Source organism: Gossypium arboreum, chromosome 1 (genome assembly GCF_025698485.1).
Source record: "Gossypium arboreum isolate Shixiya-1 chromosome 1, ASM2569848v2, whole genome shotgun sequence".
NCBI classification, from domain to species: domain Eukaryota; kingdom Viridiplantae; phylum Streptophyta; class Magnoliopsida; order Malvales; family Malvaceae; genus Gossypium; species Gossypium arboreum.
In genome coordinates, this window is record NC_069070.1 from 14,220,197 (window position 1) to 14,238,228 (window position 18,032).

Sequence of the window (18,032 nt, forward strand, 5' to 3'; positions counted from 1 at the left end):
TCTATAGGGTGTGTGCTTGGTCAACATGACGAGTCAAGAAGAAAGGAGAAGGCGATATATTACTTTAGCAAGAAATTCACAGAGTGTGAGATGAGATATTCGCAAATTGAGAAGTTGTGTTGTGCTTTGAGCTGGACGACTCGAAGGTTGAGGCAATATATGCTATATCATACAACTTGGCTAATTTCAAAACTTGATCCATTAAAGTACATGATGGAGTCAACAGCCCTAAATGGAAGAATGGCAAGGTGGAAAGTACTGCTTTCAGAATTTGATATAGTCTATGTGAGTCAAAAGGCTATAAAATGGAGCGCGATAGCAGAATTTCTGGCTAGCAGAGCTCTAGAAGATTATGAGCCGTTAAGCTTTGATTTTCCTAATGAGGAGTTGATGTATGTGGCAACTATTGAAGAACGTCCATGGAAGCTGAACTTTGACGGCGCATCCAATGCGGTAGGAAATGGAATTGGGGCAGTCTTGGTATCCCCAAATGGTGATCATTATCCATTTACATGTAAATTGGATTTTCACTGTACGAACAATATGGCTGAGTATGAAGCATGCATCATGGGGATTCAAGCGGCCAAAGAGCGAAAAATTAGAACTTTGGAAGTGTATGGAGACTCTGCGTTGGTAATATACCAACTTAGGGGTGAATGGGAGACAAGGGACCCCAAATTGATTATTTATCGAAGGGTAGTTTTGGAGTTACTTGAAGAGTTTGATAACGTCACTTTCAGTTATCTCCCACGGAACGAAAATCAAATGGCGGACGCTTTGGCAACATTAGCTTCCATGATTAAAGCAAATAAATAAGAGGATGTGAGACCAATTCAGATGAGCATTTCTGAGGTTCTAGCTCATTGCTGTAATATCGAAGAAGATGAAAAGGATGACCATCCTTGGTATCAAGATATATTACGGTATGTGAGAAATCGTGAATATCTTGAGTAGGCAACTGAGAATGACAAAAGAACTTTGAGAAGGTTAGCCTGCAAATATGTACTAGATGGAGACATCCTTTATAAAAGAAGGAAAGATCAGGTACTCTTAAGATGTGTCGATGCTGTGGAAGCTAGACAAATCCTGGAAGAAGTACATGAAGGTGTTTGTGGGACACATGCTAATGGCTTTACGATGGGCAAGGCAAATCATGAGGTTTGGATATTTTTGGTCTACTATGGAAAGAGATTGTATCAGCTATACTAAGAAATGTCATAAATGCTAGATATATAGGGACAGGATTCATGTACCACATTCACCCTTATATGTTATGACTTCTCCATGGCCCTTTTCCATGTGAGGCATGGATGTCATTGGGCAATATCACCAAAAGCTTCGAATGGGCATCGTTTCATTTTCGTGGTCATTGACTACTTCACAAAATGGGTAGAGGCAACTTCATATGCTAGTGTTACCAAGTCGGCTGTAAGTTGTTTCTTGAAAAAGGAGATTATTTGTCGGTATGGAATGCCTGAGAGGATTATATCGGACAATACATTGAACTTGAATAACAGCATGGTTGCGGAAGTTTGTAGCCAATTCAAGATCAAACATCATAATTCATCTCCATATCGCCCAAAAATGAATGGGGCAGTGGAAGCTGCCATCAAGAATATTAAGAGCATAGTAGGGAAAATGACTGAGACCTACAAAGACTGCATGAGAAATTACCATTTGCACTCATTGCCTATCAAACGTCAGTCAGAACCTCTACTGGGAAAACACCTTTCTCATTGGTTTATGGGATGGAGGCAGTGTTGCCCATTGAAGTAGAAATACCTTCTCTTCGAATTTTGTCAGAAATAAAGCTGGATGAAGTAGAATGGATTCAATCGCAGTATGACCAATTGAACTGATTGAAGAAAAGAGGCTAAGGGCTATTCGTCACGGTCAGATATATCAAAAGAGAATTCCACGAAGGGGACCTTGTATTGAAAAAGATTCTTCCCATACAGAAGGACTTTAGAGGAAAATGGATGCCAAATTGGGAAGGACTGTACGTTGTGAAGAAGCCTTTCTCTGGTGGTACACTGATTTTGACAGAAATGGATGAGAAAAGTTTACCCAATCCAGTGAATTCAGACTCAGTCAAGAATTACTTTGTCTAAAGAGAAAGGAAGTCAAGGTGAAAACCCACAAAGGGCGCTTTGAGATTTTTGAAAACTTCTAAAAAAAAATAGAGAGGCCAAGGTGAAAACCCGTAAAGGGCGCCCTGAGACCAAAGGGGTTTTGAGTTGAAAACCCGAAATGGCTGCTCAAATTTTGAAAAGCATGCAGTGACCTTGCTATACCAGATTTGACAAGAAATGGAGTATGTTACATACTGGGGCATCAACAAAATACTTTGAATCTTCTAAACAAATGATAAACTCAAAACAGTCTTCATGGAATTTGTATATAGAAGCCCAAGCTGTGATATGTTGGATATGTGATTTTTGTTCTGTTTACTATCTTTGGATTCTTTTTCTTCTCAAAGATATGTTTTTAGATTAATTTTCTATTGTATTCTGATGATTTGTTTAACTATTCTCAAGATTAAATTATTTGTCTTCCATTATTCATAAAGTGTGTTACATTGAAATAATGATTGATGAACTAAATATTTTTACAAACGAAGTTTTGCATATTACTCTGAAAATCTCTAGAGAATACAAGAAACTAAAACAGAACAATTGTTTGAAGAATTCCTATGAGTGAGGGTCGGAGGTATTCAAGAAAATTTCTTCAGTTCAAAGGATAATTAGACAATTCAAATGATTCAATCTTAGGAGAGGATTGTCTCTAGCAGGTCGTGACGTTCGGAGAATGGTACAATAGGACCAACCTGATTCAAAACACATGAGCAAAGTATGATTGATACTTTGAGTAAAATAAAGGTGGAACTTTGATGGATGAACGAGTAAAGACATCCGAAATAGGAATCATTTTCATAACATTTTGCATCATAGTATGTCTATTTAGGAGCATTTGACTCATTTCGGTCATGTCACCTTAATCATCGGGCATGAGCACATATGCATTCTACAGGTTACGCCCTTTAAGGGACAATATAGATCACCGATAGTAGATTTGGCGTCTCTGTATTGACAGAGAGCAGATCGAAGATAACAGATTTGGCTTCTCTGTATTGACAAAGAGCAGATCGAAGATAATAGATTTGGCGTCTCTGTATTGTCAGAGAGTAGATCAAAGATAACAGATTTGGCGTCTCTGTATTGTTAGAGAGCAGATCGAAGATAACAGATTTGGCGTCTTTGTATTGATAGAGAGCAGATCAAAGATAGCAGATTTGGCATCTCTATATTGATAGAGAGTAGATCGAAGATAGCCGATTTGGCGTCTCTGTATTGACAGAGAGAAAATCGAATATAGCCGATTTGGCATCTTTGTATTGTCAGAGAGCAGATCGAAGATAGCAGATTTGGGGTCTCTGTATTGTCAGAGAGCAGATCGAAGATAGCAGATTTAGCATCTCTGTATTGACAGAGAGCAGATCGAAGATAGCAGATTTGGCGTCTTTGTATTGACAAAGAGCAGATCGAAGATAGCAGATCTGACATTTGTATGCTTACATCGAAGCAGATTGAAGATGACAGATTCAGCTTCTCCATATTAGGCAAGGAGAAGATCAAAGATTTTAGCTTGGCGTTCCTGAGTTTGCAGGGAGCAAGTTGAATATAGCAGATTTGACATTCCTGGGTTACGGTGAAGCAAGTTTGAAGCTATCAGAATACCTTTGAAGAAGATGAGGATCATGATTTCGAGACCTGGCCAGGCCGGGCAAAATTGGTCCTTTTATAGTCTTTGCTCTATTCCTGTTACATAGTAATGAGCAAATAGGGGCAGCTGTAATAACCCAAATTTGCCCAGCCCAGAAAATAAAAAAAAAAAATAAAAAGTCCTTTACAGTTCATTTACAAATCACGCCAGTAGCCCATTACACTTAAAAGCCCTTTAACCTGAACTAAGCCCAAATTAATGAGGCCAAGGAAGGCTCAATGCCTAAACTGAATCAGGAAACCCTAAGGTTTCCAGAAGCTTCGCGCCGTAAACTCCAAACGTCACGCCCCTTCGTCTCGTGCAGTTTCAGTGAACCCTCATCGACGCCTCCATCGGCGCCGTGACTACCGTAATCTGCCCACGAATCAACACCCTATCGCGCCGAATTTCTCGCTGGTACCTACAAAAAAGGAAAGAAGAACAACAGAGGCAATACAAATATGGCAGGGAATAAAATCAAACATGTTAAATATTATTTTCAGTGGCTATAAAAGCCCGAATCAAAATGATGTAAAGCACGGTTTTTTTTAAACGGAGATATACAATAAAGAATACAACAGTTTATCAAAGAAAACAGAGGTGATTAGTTCTTTACCTTTTCTTCTTGTTGCAAACATATACAAATGTTATTAAAATAAAAGGAAAGGGAGTTTACTGTTGGATTTGCGCTAAAAACTAGAAGCTTTTTGGCTTTCGGCCGCCGTATCTAGCGGAGTTGAAGACGGCACGTGGGCGCGTGAGTCTGATGACCGGGCTTGGCCCGAAGAAGGTTGGAGCCTAGAGGACTTCCTCTCTTTTCCTCTTTCAGAGGATTTCTGTTCTTCTTTTTTTAAAACCAGGGGCTAAAATGATTTTTTAAGTTTTTTTTTACATTTATAAGCTACCTATATGACGTCGTTTTGGGATGACCGTTTAGTGACCAAACGGTGTCGTTTCAGGGCTGAGGATCCGCGCGTTGACCTGTGACCTGGGGAGGATCTGCGCGTTTTTGATAAATGGGAAAATTACTGTTTGAGCCCTTCCGCATTTTTCGTTTTTTAAATGTCGTTTAATTCTAAATTTCTCTATTTTTAAATCTGGCCCTAATAGTTCGTTTCTGTTTCAATTTGGTTCCTGAACCCTTTAAAGTGTAATTTTTAAAACGGCGCCGTTTTGGGATTAGGGATAATTGCCCAGTGAGTCCCTCGTGTTTTGGCACGCGCTTTAATTGGATCCAAAATTCATTTTATTTTAAAATTAACCCTAAAGTTTTGTTTTTATTTCATTTTAATCCTTTTGATTTTTTTATAATTTATTTATTTTAAATATAATATACAATATTTATTTTTACCATAAACATTATCTATATATGAAAAATTATTATATATTTTTTTTATTTTTATTTGTGTATTATTTGTTAAATCATTTACATTTCATTATATATTTTGATTTATACATTTTATTATATATCATTTTATTATATATTATTGTTATTTTATTATATATTATAATTATTCATTATTTATTATTATATAATTTTAAAATTTGTAAATTACTATTAAATATTGCATTTTTATATCATTATTAAAATTTAGTATGTAATACACTAAAATTTATAATAAAGTTTTATTCCTATTATACAATATTATTTTATAAAACATATTAAATTATTACATCATATAGTCTATTTTTATTAATCATATATAAAATCTTCTTCTTTACCATTTATCTATGGTTTTAAATATTTTTAAAAATACCTCATTTAATTTTTATTGTATTTTATTTTTATATATGTTTATAATTTTTATTTATTTTTAAGTCCTTTTGGATTTATTTAGTATCGTTTAATATGTTCTCAAAAATTATTTGTATTTTTATGTTATTTGTTGTTTATGTATATTTGCATGAAAATTGACTATTTATGTTGTTATTTTAAGTTATATTTATATGTAATATTATTGTATACATATTATGCAATTTATATTGTTATATATTCATTATGCTCTATGTTGTATTTTGCATGTAACAATAATGCATGTATATTTATGTTATTTATGATCATATATGCATAAAATGATAATGTATATTGTGTAATTTATGTCATTATTTATCATTTTTTATATTATATTTGCATGGAATGATAAAGTAGGTATCATGTAGGTTAATTTATTTAATATTGATCCTTTGTAATAAGTTGAATGCATCATCACTTTAAAGAACTTTTATATCTCATTCGATCCAAAAGAATATAAAAATAAGGCAATGTTTTTGGTACTTAGGAATTCGGAAGTAGTGCCCTAACATGTCTTTGGGTTGCGATTTCCGCTTGTCTAAATGCCTAAAATATCCTTCTAAATAAGTTTTGAAAATCACAAGATGATTTCGATTCAAAAGTTTAAGAACATCGTGTCCAATCATGCTGGATGTGATGTTTATATTCTTTTGAAGCGAAGGATTCTTGATTTTTAACTCAAATTATTACGGTTTTAAAAGAGATCTTATTTCTAAATTCTTTTAAGCTTTTGAAGCGAAGGATTCTTGATTTTTAACTCAAATTATTACGGTCTGAAAAGAGATCTTATTTCTAAATTCTTTTAAGCTTTTGAAGCGAAGGATTCTTGATTTTTAACTCAAATTATTACGGTCTGAAAAGAGATCTTATTTCTAAATTCTTTTAAGCTTTTGACATTAAGACAAAACTATTCAATTTGGTACCAATTTTGGGCGTTGAGGTGCTAACCCTTCCTCGTCGTAATCAATCCGAGCCCGTTTTCTCATAATTTCAGAGACCAAAATGTTTTATAAGGTGATCCAATCACACTTTAAAAGGTTGGTGGCGGCTCCTGTTTTCAAAATACCCTCCCCGTTTAAAAGAGGTTTTGACAACCCCCATATTTTATTTGGCACATTGTCCTTAATGTGCTTAAAAATAAAATAAGGAACGAAATTACCTAATTTGGCGTGATAGTCCATGAACAATGTTGGGTAGCCTTGTCCTCCCCGATTTAACTCCAAAAAATTTTGTATCATCCAAAATATAGGATTCTTACACAGAAAAACACATTTTTTTAAAGAATCTTGACTCGATGTCGCAACATTAACTTCAAAGTTCCTAGCTAATTGGTTCAAAATCTAGTATCGTGACATTGAGATTCAATTTTGTGACATTCTCCTTGTATTTTAACTTTGAAGTTTCGTGTCATGACGCCAGAGTTCATCGTCGTGACTTTGTGTCTAGTTCTATGCTTCTTCAAGTTTTTTTTTGAGATGTTCCACAATATCAACACCTACTTGTGGAAAACAACACAAACAATCAAAAGTAACAAAACAAAATTTTAAAAATAAAAAAAATATATTAAATAAATAAATAATAAAATAAAAGGAAAAACTAGAGAAAAAATAAAAGTTCTTTTTAAAGACTAGGACGATCTGTATCACAACCATAGAAGAATTTTCAGCTGGTCCTCGACACTTTGATCCTTCATTTGTTTCATTGTTGATGTATCTGAACCAATAATTTTGGTCGATTCTGATGATATTGCCTTAGTTTTTACCGGCGTTACAACTACATTACGAGCTATTTAATGCCAAAGTTGAGCCAACCGCAAATGGTTTTTTGGGATATTATTAGCTCGAGCTTTTTCACCTCAATGTCACGTAAGGATCTATCAACCTAAGTTTTGTCATCGTCATCGAACGAGAATGATATGAACTCGTCAACCTCTTCGGTTGGCGTTTCCTCTTCTATGGCCAGAAGGTGTGTCGACTCATTGACACCTTCACTTAGAATCAGTTTAAGCTCCAAGTTAATGGTTAATGTTACATCTACTTCTAAATCTACTATTACATCTATGCCAAAGTTAATTAGATCAAAGACTACTTCGGCGATCTTCAATTCTTTATCGTACCCAATTCCAAACTCTTGCCAACTTTTGTAGTCTACTTACGGATGGTCGATAGTGCTACTGTAGGTTTCATAATTACAGTTGGAGGCATCATGTACGACCTTTTCCAATGGGATTTCTACTCCTGCTTGCCTTCGGAGCAATTTCTCTAACTAGTCCACCTATTTTTGAATTCTTTCTAGGTTAGTTTGGAATGCATCCGACTTAGGATGGAATGTGGATAAATATTCTCCACACCTTCGATCATGACTCTGCTGATTCATTGAAACTCCATTTGTTCGACATGATTTTTTATTGCTTCTATGTTGTTCATACAAATAGCAGTATACATCGTCATCCATGATTAATTTGAATTCTTTCTGGACTGAATGTTTGGGCATATCAAATTCTCCTTATAACTCCATTGGTTTGTCAAATCTTCGTTTGTCAAACGTGATTCTTCGTTAATGTTCCAATCCAATGGTTTTGTACAATCTGGTTCAGGATGATTAATCATAATACAAGGGTCTTCTAGTTGAAGTTAGGAACATGATGCACAACCTCATCCAATGGGGTTTGTTGTAGCTCCATCATAAGCAATATTTGGTTCTCTTCGATATCCTATTCTTCATAAAATCATTCCCTGTATACTTCATCATCATACAACGCAGACATTTTGCATTCTTCAGCCCAACTGTTATTATCATCAAACTCATAATCAACCCAATCCATGAGTAAATTAGTTAGTCAACAAGGTAGCCAAAAATAAAAATAACTTAAAATAATGAAAAATAAAGTTAATACACTATCTAACTCATTCGTCTTTCGATTAATATTATTTTACGAAGCAATTAATCTAATAATAATTTTCACAGTCGCAATCCTCGGCAACAACACCAACAACTTGAATGCTACCAAATGTGCGAATGTTTGGACTGAAAATACTGCAGTAAAAAGATAATAAATAAAGCAACGGTGTCTGCAAGTATACTGGTCAAATTGTAATATAGGTTGTTTACAACAAAACACTTGGAAAGTATTCCATGGATTGTAACCAAGAGATTGCAGATTGGAGAAATTTATTATTAAATTAATTACAGAAAATAAGTACTAATCTAATCGAGTTCCGAATTAGTAGTACAAATCTAAATTAAAGTATTTATTAAACTAATTAAGTTAATTAACCTAAACTAAGCTAATGAAATTTCCTATTCCTAGTGTGGACAATACAAGCTCTCGGCCTATAATCAATTAAATCCCTAAATAACAACTAAGTCATTAATTACCTTCAACTGAGTTCTTTACCACCTTTAGCTACAAATACCCTCTCGGTCTCATCTTCACTAAGGATTGCCACTTAAGTCGCCCTCTGGTCTTTTCCTAGGCATACGGATAACTCTCGATCTCATCACTGGGCATAAGTTACACTTAACAGACTACCCCCTTTTAGTCTCACCTTTCTTGATATTCTATTAGGGATTTCACTCCTTAATATAATAAGTACTCTTGAATGAACTTTCAATTTTAGGTAAATAATTACTTAATTAATAAATCAGATTCATAAGCGAAACATACCAGATATAAAATACGCACAACTTATTCTAATATTCATATAAACATCAATTGATCAGGCCAACGAAAATATAAATAAAAGAATAAGAAAAATGGGAGAAAGCTATTAAATAAATATAGGTACAACTCCAGAGCAATATCCTCTCATGATCATCTTCACATCAGAACAGGAAAATCTCGACTACATGAACATAAAATAAAACTACAAAGAAAACTAAATAAACTATTTAGTTCTAAAATGTCTAACTTTCAACAACTGTCTAACGAAGTTATAAGTGTTTATATACGCACAAATTAGAGCAACCATTAATATCAGTTATTACTAAAATACCCCTGATACTAACAAATTTGTATTTAGTAAACTGAATATTTAAAATTTGTTCACGTGACCACTGTTGTCAGCAATTTGTCACGATGACGTCAAGACTTCGCGGCGCCAAAATCCCACATCGCAATGTCAGCCCTATTTTTAGCCCTTGATGATTCAAAGTTCAGTGTCAAGACGTTGTATGTTGATGCCGCGTCATGACCTTTGTTCCGTGCATACTTAAGCTTAAATCGATGTCCTACACACTCAAATAACCCATTAGTCATACCTAAGGCCCAAATTGATCTTATGGGTCGTTAAAAAACTGAATAATGGGTAAAAACACTTATTTTACCGAAATTAAACTTAAACTACTAAAAATAGAAAACGAAATAAACACATATAAAAGAGCTAGAAAATATGCTCATTAAGTGCCAAAATGACTTTAATTTCCACAACGAATTGTGGTAGATTAATGATTCAGACTGGGTAGGAAATGTAGATGACTAGAAAATCATATATGATGGATGTTTCTACCTGGGCTTGAATCTTGTATCTTGGTATAACAAGAAGCAATCATCCATTTCATTATCAACAACAAAGGCAAAGTATATTGTAGTTGGTAGTTGTTTTTCACAACTACTTTAGATGAAACAAATGATTGGCAAACTTTGAATTTGAATTATTGAATATAATTAAAATATATTTAAAATATATTAAATAATCAATTCAAATATTATAATAGAAAAATATTGAATATAATTAAATCATTTTTAACATATTCAACATACAATATAGTTTTACTTTATTTAATTAATGAAAAGTAATATTATTCAAAAAATAACTAATTAAAATAATTAAATTTAATATTAATTAAGTAATAATTAAGATACTTAGTATTCTATTCATGTAATACATCATTAAATTTAGCATAGCACAACTTTTGTCTATGTAAAAAAAAATTTAAACTAATATTTGTGAATTATAATTATAATTATCACAACTCTTTTTAACTAATAATTGTAACTTAAATTTTAATTGTTTTTAAATTTATAAATATCACAATTTATCTTTTATTTCAACTTTTAAATTAATAATCCAAAATAAAACATGATAATTATTTTTAAATATAAATTTAATAATATTATCGAAAATAATAAGCATTCTTGTGAGTTCAATTTTTTTTTCTTTCCAAACTCACACATATATTATAGATAAACTACCCATTTTCTACAATAGTTATCAATTTACTAATATCTAACTTTAAAAAATTTATTTTGAGATAGCCATCCAGTTATCTTCACTTTATGTGTCTTATTTGAATTAATATCTAGTAGAATTTTTTTCACATGTGCATACATGTAAAAATTTTGTAATTTGAAAATATATGTGTTCAAAATAACATATAATAAATAATGAAACGTAAGTTTTGAAATTAATAATAACAGCTCATATGCAATATGTATGAAATTAAAATAAAAATAATTTAAATTGTAGGTAAAAAGAAATTTAAATAGGTAAATACATTAAATCAAGAATATTAAATATACTACAATTATTTATCATAGTGTTGTCATTTCTCTTAAGATGACTTGTGACACTAATACAATCAACGATAGTATCAATATAAATAATGTGAGTGAAATAATTTGCATAATAACATTAAAATATATCAAAGTATCAAAAGAAAGCTTTGATAGAAGTGATAAAGTAAAAATTTTATAAATATTGATAGCATGACTTCAAATATCAACATATGCAAAATTTATATTGGTTTTATTTAAAATGTACAAATACAAAAGAATAATTGTAAGAATATAACTTATTTCAAATATATTAAGTAATTTAATAATTTCTTAACTGAGTTGGTAACAATTAGATATTTAAATAATAATAATATATATTATTAATTAAATTGAGGTTACAAATTAATAAAACACAAATTCAATTTAAAAATAAAATAAAATATTTTTTCTGATTTTTGTCGGAAAATATCTTATTTATTTTAATAATTTAAACACCATAGCTTTTCCGTGGTCCAAAAAACCGGATAAGACTGGCGTTGAAGGTCCTAGTCCCACCCATGCCCTTGCGGGCCATACTGTGTGTCGATATCCGACCCCGTGATGTAATATCACTATTGAAATTATAAAAAGTTGTCGTATTTAAAAGGCGTTTCACATGCATCCACTGTTCAAGTTGTTTTAGTTCATACAAACTATATGCATATTCAATGTATGAATATGTATTCCTTTTGGCAGCTACAACATTCAACTTAAACTACTAACGAACAAAAATGACCCTGTGATAGATTCAATGTCCAATCAATGTCTTACTAAATTAGGATATATTCTAAATCCATCTTCGTAATTGTCAAGTAGAATTCACATGATTTCAGATCTCCTACAAAAATGGGAAATCCATTTGACCAAAGTGATTAATCTTGAAAACTATTAGAAAAACTACTGGAACAGAAAGTGAAAGTCGAACCAATTAGCATTGCCATAAACATAATAGCTAGTCAGGACAATGATTTTTTTTTCAACCCCCCAGCTTGATGGGGTTGCGAAAAGGACTGTTTTAATACTAAAGTTATACAGAATTTTAAATCATACTATGACGGTGGAAGAGATGTGAAGAGTCACTAAAATAAGAGTGATTTATACTGTAAATTATGTGGAGAGTCATAAAAATATAAATTTGAGAAGGTTAAGGTTAAGTTTTGATAAAGTATAGACTATGTATGGTGTATGGCTCTCTTACTCCAAAGCTGAGGAGAGATATTTATATAGGGAGGTCAGTTGAGCATGAGTCCTAACCATTAAATTTTCTATCTTATAAGTGCAATAGTGGAGTGATGGATGTTAGTCGAGGGTATTGAGTTAACTTGAAAGGGCTAGACGAGACATTCGTTAAGTCAATGTAATAGATTTAAGATTGTCATTAGAAACTCTTTCTCTTGTAACTCTTAAGGATCATGTGGCGCTTTGTATGATAGAATGTTTAGGCAAGGTTATTGTAAAGGGTGAGTAAAATCTAATTCAATTTGTAAAATTCGATAAAAAATATAATTTTTGAATTAAATAGTTCGAGTTATGTGAGTTAATCGAGTTATTTGGATCAACTCGAATAAAAATCAATTTTTTTGTTTAACTCGAATATGAATTACACTTTGAATTATCAGAAAATCCAAATAAGAAAAGGCAAAACTACGTTTGTTTTGATAAATATTTACCTTTTCTAAAGTTAAAAGTCAAAACCTTTAAGGTAAAAGGTAAAATTACGTCATTTTAATAAATGTTTACCCATTAAGTTAAAAGATAAAACCATTATATTGTTTATATAGTTAAATAATCTTGTACTTCGGCTACTAGTTAAATAATTGGTTCATGTAAATACAACATTGAGTATTAATAATAGGATTCATCTACTCGACTCGAATTGTGCCGAAAATTTTTTCCTCAATTCAATTTGATTCGAAAAAATTTTCAAATTGAGTTTGGTTGCTAAAATAGGATTCTTTAACTCAACTAACTTAAAATTTTTAACTCGATTCCAATTAACTCGATCGAATACTCACCCCCAGCTACTGCCCTCTTGGAGAGGCCACATATTCTTATAGTTGTTGAATGATCCAGTGAGTCGGTCTAGGCAAGGGTATAACAACTACCCCTTAGTTGAAAGACAGGTTACAAAGTGACCTGGCCTGAGCTAATTCATTAGCAAACCTTACTCGAACCTTGGTGAGGCTTGTAGAGGGTTTTGAAGTGTCATCGTTATTGTCTGATTATTGCACCTTTGTATTGATTACTCTTAGATGCATGTTTGTATTTAATTGAAAGATTTTTTTAAACACATTTTTCTTTATTTTATTGAGCCAATATTTAGAGAAAAATAATTTTAAAATCAAGTTAAGATTCGATCTGACCTACCTCATGGATAAATTTATATCTAACTCTATTTTACAATATTTTTAATTTTGCCTCACTTGAAAATGCTAAATGGAACATTCGCGAACATGTTATAGATTAAGGGACTCATATATTCTCATATTCCTATAAATGTTGAATAATCGGAGGGGATTTAAAAGAGAGGGTTATAACAAAGACTAATATGGATGTGGCTTGCTGACTCAAGTGGGGAAAATGTGGCCAAAATGGTGTGGGAACCCGGCGGGTGAAGCGTCTTCGGCTCCACTTAGACCCCACACTCATGCTTTGAAGGTTAAATGTTGCGATCTTTCAATTCCAATACATTGATAACAATTTGCCTTTTTTTCTGAGGCCAGCGTTGAAGTTTCTCCCACTTGATTTGCCATTTGACAAGGAAAACTGGGCCAATTGGAATTCCCTGTTTATCACATATATTAAATTATTGGTCATTCTAAAACTGTGACTGCTGCAGATATTTTTTTCTTCATCTTTTTTATAAACTGACCGTAAAATTTAATTAATTATTTAAATAATTTATTTTTATAAAATATAAAATAACTTAAAATCTATCGTAAAAGTTGGTGAAAGTTAAAGTGTTTGGCACCACTAACATATCAAATTAACAATCAAGATAAAAAATTAATTTTTAACAAAACCATTTAAAATGATGCCACTGACATAAATACTAAGAAAATACTGTAATTTTTGAAAAAATAAAAAGGCTTTAAGCGAAGTTATTTTTTTTTGGTGAAGCCAAATAATTTGACATCACATTCCAACACCCTATCGTGCTTTTCCTTATTTTTTATTTGTTTGTTTATTATTTATTTTATAATATTATAATATATATTTTAAATTTTTATAATATTATTTCTTAAACTTTAAATATATTTTTAAAATTTTAAATATGTACTTTTTAATATTATAAAAATTTAAAACATATTATTTTTAAAGATATGACATTTTAAATTTATTATTTGTTTTATAATATTTTTAATGTATATTTTAAAATTTTAAAATTATTTTAAATATATTCAGACGTTTTTAAAAATAATATTTAAAATTTTAAAACATAATATTTTATTTAGTGGAAAAAATAAAAAAACGAATAGGCTAGAAAAAGTAGAAAAGAAAAAATGAAAAACAAATAAGAAATAGGAAAAGCAAATTAGGCAGCAGAATAGGGCTTTAGAATCTAGCAGCGTCAAATTATTTAGCTCTACTAAAAAGGTAAATTTACTTAAAGCCCTCCATTTTTTTTCAAAAATCGTAGTATTTCTCTAATATTTATACAAATGGTATCATTCTAAATGGCTCCACAAAAAAATTAATTTTTTTATCCTGATTGCTAACGTGACATGTTGGTAACACCAAATACTTTGGCTTCACTAATTTTTATTATAAATTTTAGATTATTTTCGAATTTTATCAAAAGAATAAGTCATTTAAATAATTAATTAATATTTTAGGTTTGTTAAAAAAAACCTATTTTATGATAACAAAAATATATATATTCAACAGTAGTAACTTAGAATGGGAATATTCCATATGAATGGTTTAATATCGAATTCGTTTTATCAGTTTCACTATTTGAATTTTTATATGTTGTTTTAAAATTTTCAACATAGTAAATTCTGATATTTAACATAATAGAATATTGATTTAAGGCTTTAAAAGTGTTTAATTTTTTTAAAAAGTAATTAAGTATATTTTTTTGTTTTTTATTTTTTGCACACAATGTATATTTGAACTTTCAAAATGCATAAAAATACCCTCAAACTTTTTAAGAAAAGCAATTAAGCTCCTAAATTTTTCATCCAATTAGGTACTTAAACTGTTAAATGCTTCAAAAATACCATTTGACCATTAACTTTAACAGTTGATCGTTAAATTTAATTACCCCTTATCTTTTTTAGTCAAAGCCACTTGTGTAACAACCATGGCGTGGCATGTGACAAAAAAATTATAAAAAATAAAAATCAATAAAATTTATAAAATATTTAATTTTAATAAAAATATTTAGAATTTATTAAAATTAGGATTGTTTTATAAATACCATAAAATTATAAAATGCATAAAAAAGACCTTTAACTATTAACTTTAACCGTTAAAGATAACAGCTTCTTGTTTTTTTTAATTAAAGTTACCATATATCGCAACACGGCATGACATGCTTTTTAGTACGATAATTTTTATAAGTCTTTTTCAATTTTATATTTCTTTATTTTTATAATTTTGTTATGACTTTATAAAATTTTATAATTTTTTCTATATTTCTATATATTTTACAATTTTTACAACTTTTATAAAATTTTAAAATTCTTTATAAATTCTTTTACGATTTTATAATTATTCTAGTTATTCTAATTTTTAAATATTTTAATTAAAATTTAATATTTTTATAAATTTTCATTGATTTTTATTTTTATCATTTTTGTTACATGTCCTATTGAGGTTGTGACATGTGGTGACTTTATTTGAAAAAATTAGGAGTAGTTAAAATACCCAATTGAGTGAAAAAGGACTTAATTATATTTTTAAAAAGTTTAAAGGTTTTTTATGTATTTTAAAAATTTAAGTACCTAATTAAATGTAAAATAAAAAAGTAGGGACTTATTTATTTTTTAAAAATTTAAACTTTTTATATATTTTAAAAGTTTAAATATTCAAATACAAGTGTAAAAGAAAAAAACAAAGCTTAATGATTTAGTTTTTGAAAAAGGATACAAGGAAATTTGATATATTTAAAAAATCCAACCGCAGCCGACAGAATTTTGTCATGTTTGTTTTAAAATATCTAGCTAAAAGACAAAGGGCCATATCGTATCAATTTTATTGTTTTCAACTGTAACCCGATTTGTGTTACCTCGTGAACACAACTTGTCCCTAATTATTCCAATGAGGCTTGGCCCTTAAAAGCCTAGTTAGGACCAATTACATCACGTATGCGAGAATTACGCACATGCACATGCGGTAACAATTATCCCTATAAATTGCTGGCCTTTGCCTCCACCATTTTCATCATTCCAGTTGCTCTCATTTTTCTTTGGAAACAAAAAACAAAAAATAGAAAAAATAAAGAGCAAGAGATATGGCAAGCACATTCTCTTATAATTCTTTTGGATTCCTTCTCATTCTTGTCGCCTTTAGTTCCTTGATAAATATAAGTTCAGCTGGTAGGCAAATTGCCCCTAAAACTAGCATTGAGTTTATCAGAACATCTTGTAGTTCAACGACTTACCCTAAACTTTGTTACGAATCTCTCTTAACACAGGCTAGCATGATCCAAACAAGCCCCCAACTCATCGCCCATGCAGCCCTAAACGTGACCCTTTCAACCGCCAAGTCAACCTCGGCCATGATGGTGAAGCTTGCCAAAAGCCAAGGATTGAAGCCTACAGAGGTGGGCGCCATGCAAGATTGCGTGGAGGAATTGGAGGACACGATAGATGAGCTGAGAAAGTCAATCAGCGAGATGGGTCAGATTAAAGGCTCCAATTTTGGACTAATGATTAACGATATACAGACATGGGTTAGCGCTGCTTTGACGGATGAGAACACCTGCGCCGACGGGTTTGGAGGGAAAAACATGAACGGCAGTATAAAGACTGCTGTGAGATCCAAGATTGTCACAATCGCTCATTTGACAAGTAATGCCTTGGCTTTGGTCAACAGCTATGCTTCATTTCATGGTTAGCTATTTAATCAACTGTACAGGGGAAATTTAGTCATTATTTACGGTAGCAATTGTATTTATGGATTTTTAGAAACTACTTCTGTTTTCCTGGTAAATGTAAAATATATATGTGGTCCAAAGAAGGGAATGGAGATGTGTGTGTGTCTGTGTGTGATCTTGGTGTCTTAATGAAAATGAACGGAGTGATCTATATTATGCGCACACGTTGTATCTGTACAATAAATTGCTTTTTGTGAACATAGTAAAAGTAAAGTTGATGAAGCCTCTGTTGCAGCATACAAGCAGAGGTTTTAGTTTGTTACAAGTACATCTGGTCTTGATTTTGTATAGACATAGTAGTATTATTTTGATCTCATATTTTTGTAACTCATTTAAGACTACTTAATAACTTTACTAAATGCAAATTTTGTTTCAAACGTCAAGATTAATTTGGTATTCAAAAATATCTTGTACTTGAAATTACGAGTATTTTCGATATTAATATATTCGAGCACTCAACTTCCACTTCAAATTCTGGGCCTTAGTCCCTACCCAATGTTGATTGCCTACCCCGTACTTAGTTGCATACTTTCTTGGTTTAATTATTAGAATAAATATCTATCATTAGTTTATTAGTTGTTTTTTCTTCAGTAAAAATATGCTCGCACTCTACTCGATTGTTGGATCTAAATATAAAGTACAACATTTATTGTCGAAGTAACTCAAACTAATTACCACTTCAATTGCAATTTTGAACATCAGTTATTCATTGCTCATATCAATACTAAGTGATTAAAAACAATTTCAATTCATTTAAGATGAATCAAAAACATTTTAAAATAAATTTTAAGTGTTCGGGGCTGATTGGGACCAAGTTCGAGTCTCAAGGGTTAAAATGA

At 31.2% G+C, this 18,032-nt stretch overlaps 1 protein-coding gene across 1 annotated transcript; it reads left to right on the plus strand.

Annotated features, from left to right (window-relative positions):
* Nucleotides 1-16,447: 16,447 nt before the first annotated feature.
* Nucleotides 16,448-17,458, plus strand: LOC108480940 (21 kDa protein-like). Its single transcript, XM_017784089.2, has one exon. It carries the CDS (start codon nt 16,549-16,551, stop codon nt 17,152-17,154), a length of 606 nt encoding a protein of 201 aa, XP_017639578.1. The 5' UTR covers nt 16,448-16,548; the 3' UTR covers nt 17,155-17,458.
* The last annotated feature ends 574 nt before the right edge of the window (nt 17,459-18,032 follow it).

Bases quoted from the DNA above. Each gene is read 5' to 3' on its own strand.
- LOC108480940 (XM_017784089.2), top strand. From the start codon at position 16,549: ATGGCAAGCACATTCTCTTATAATTCTTTTGGATTCCTTCTCATTCTT.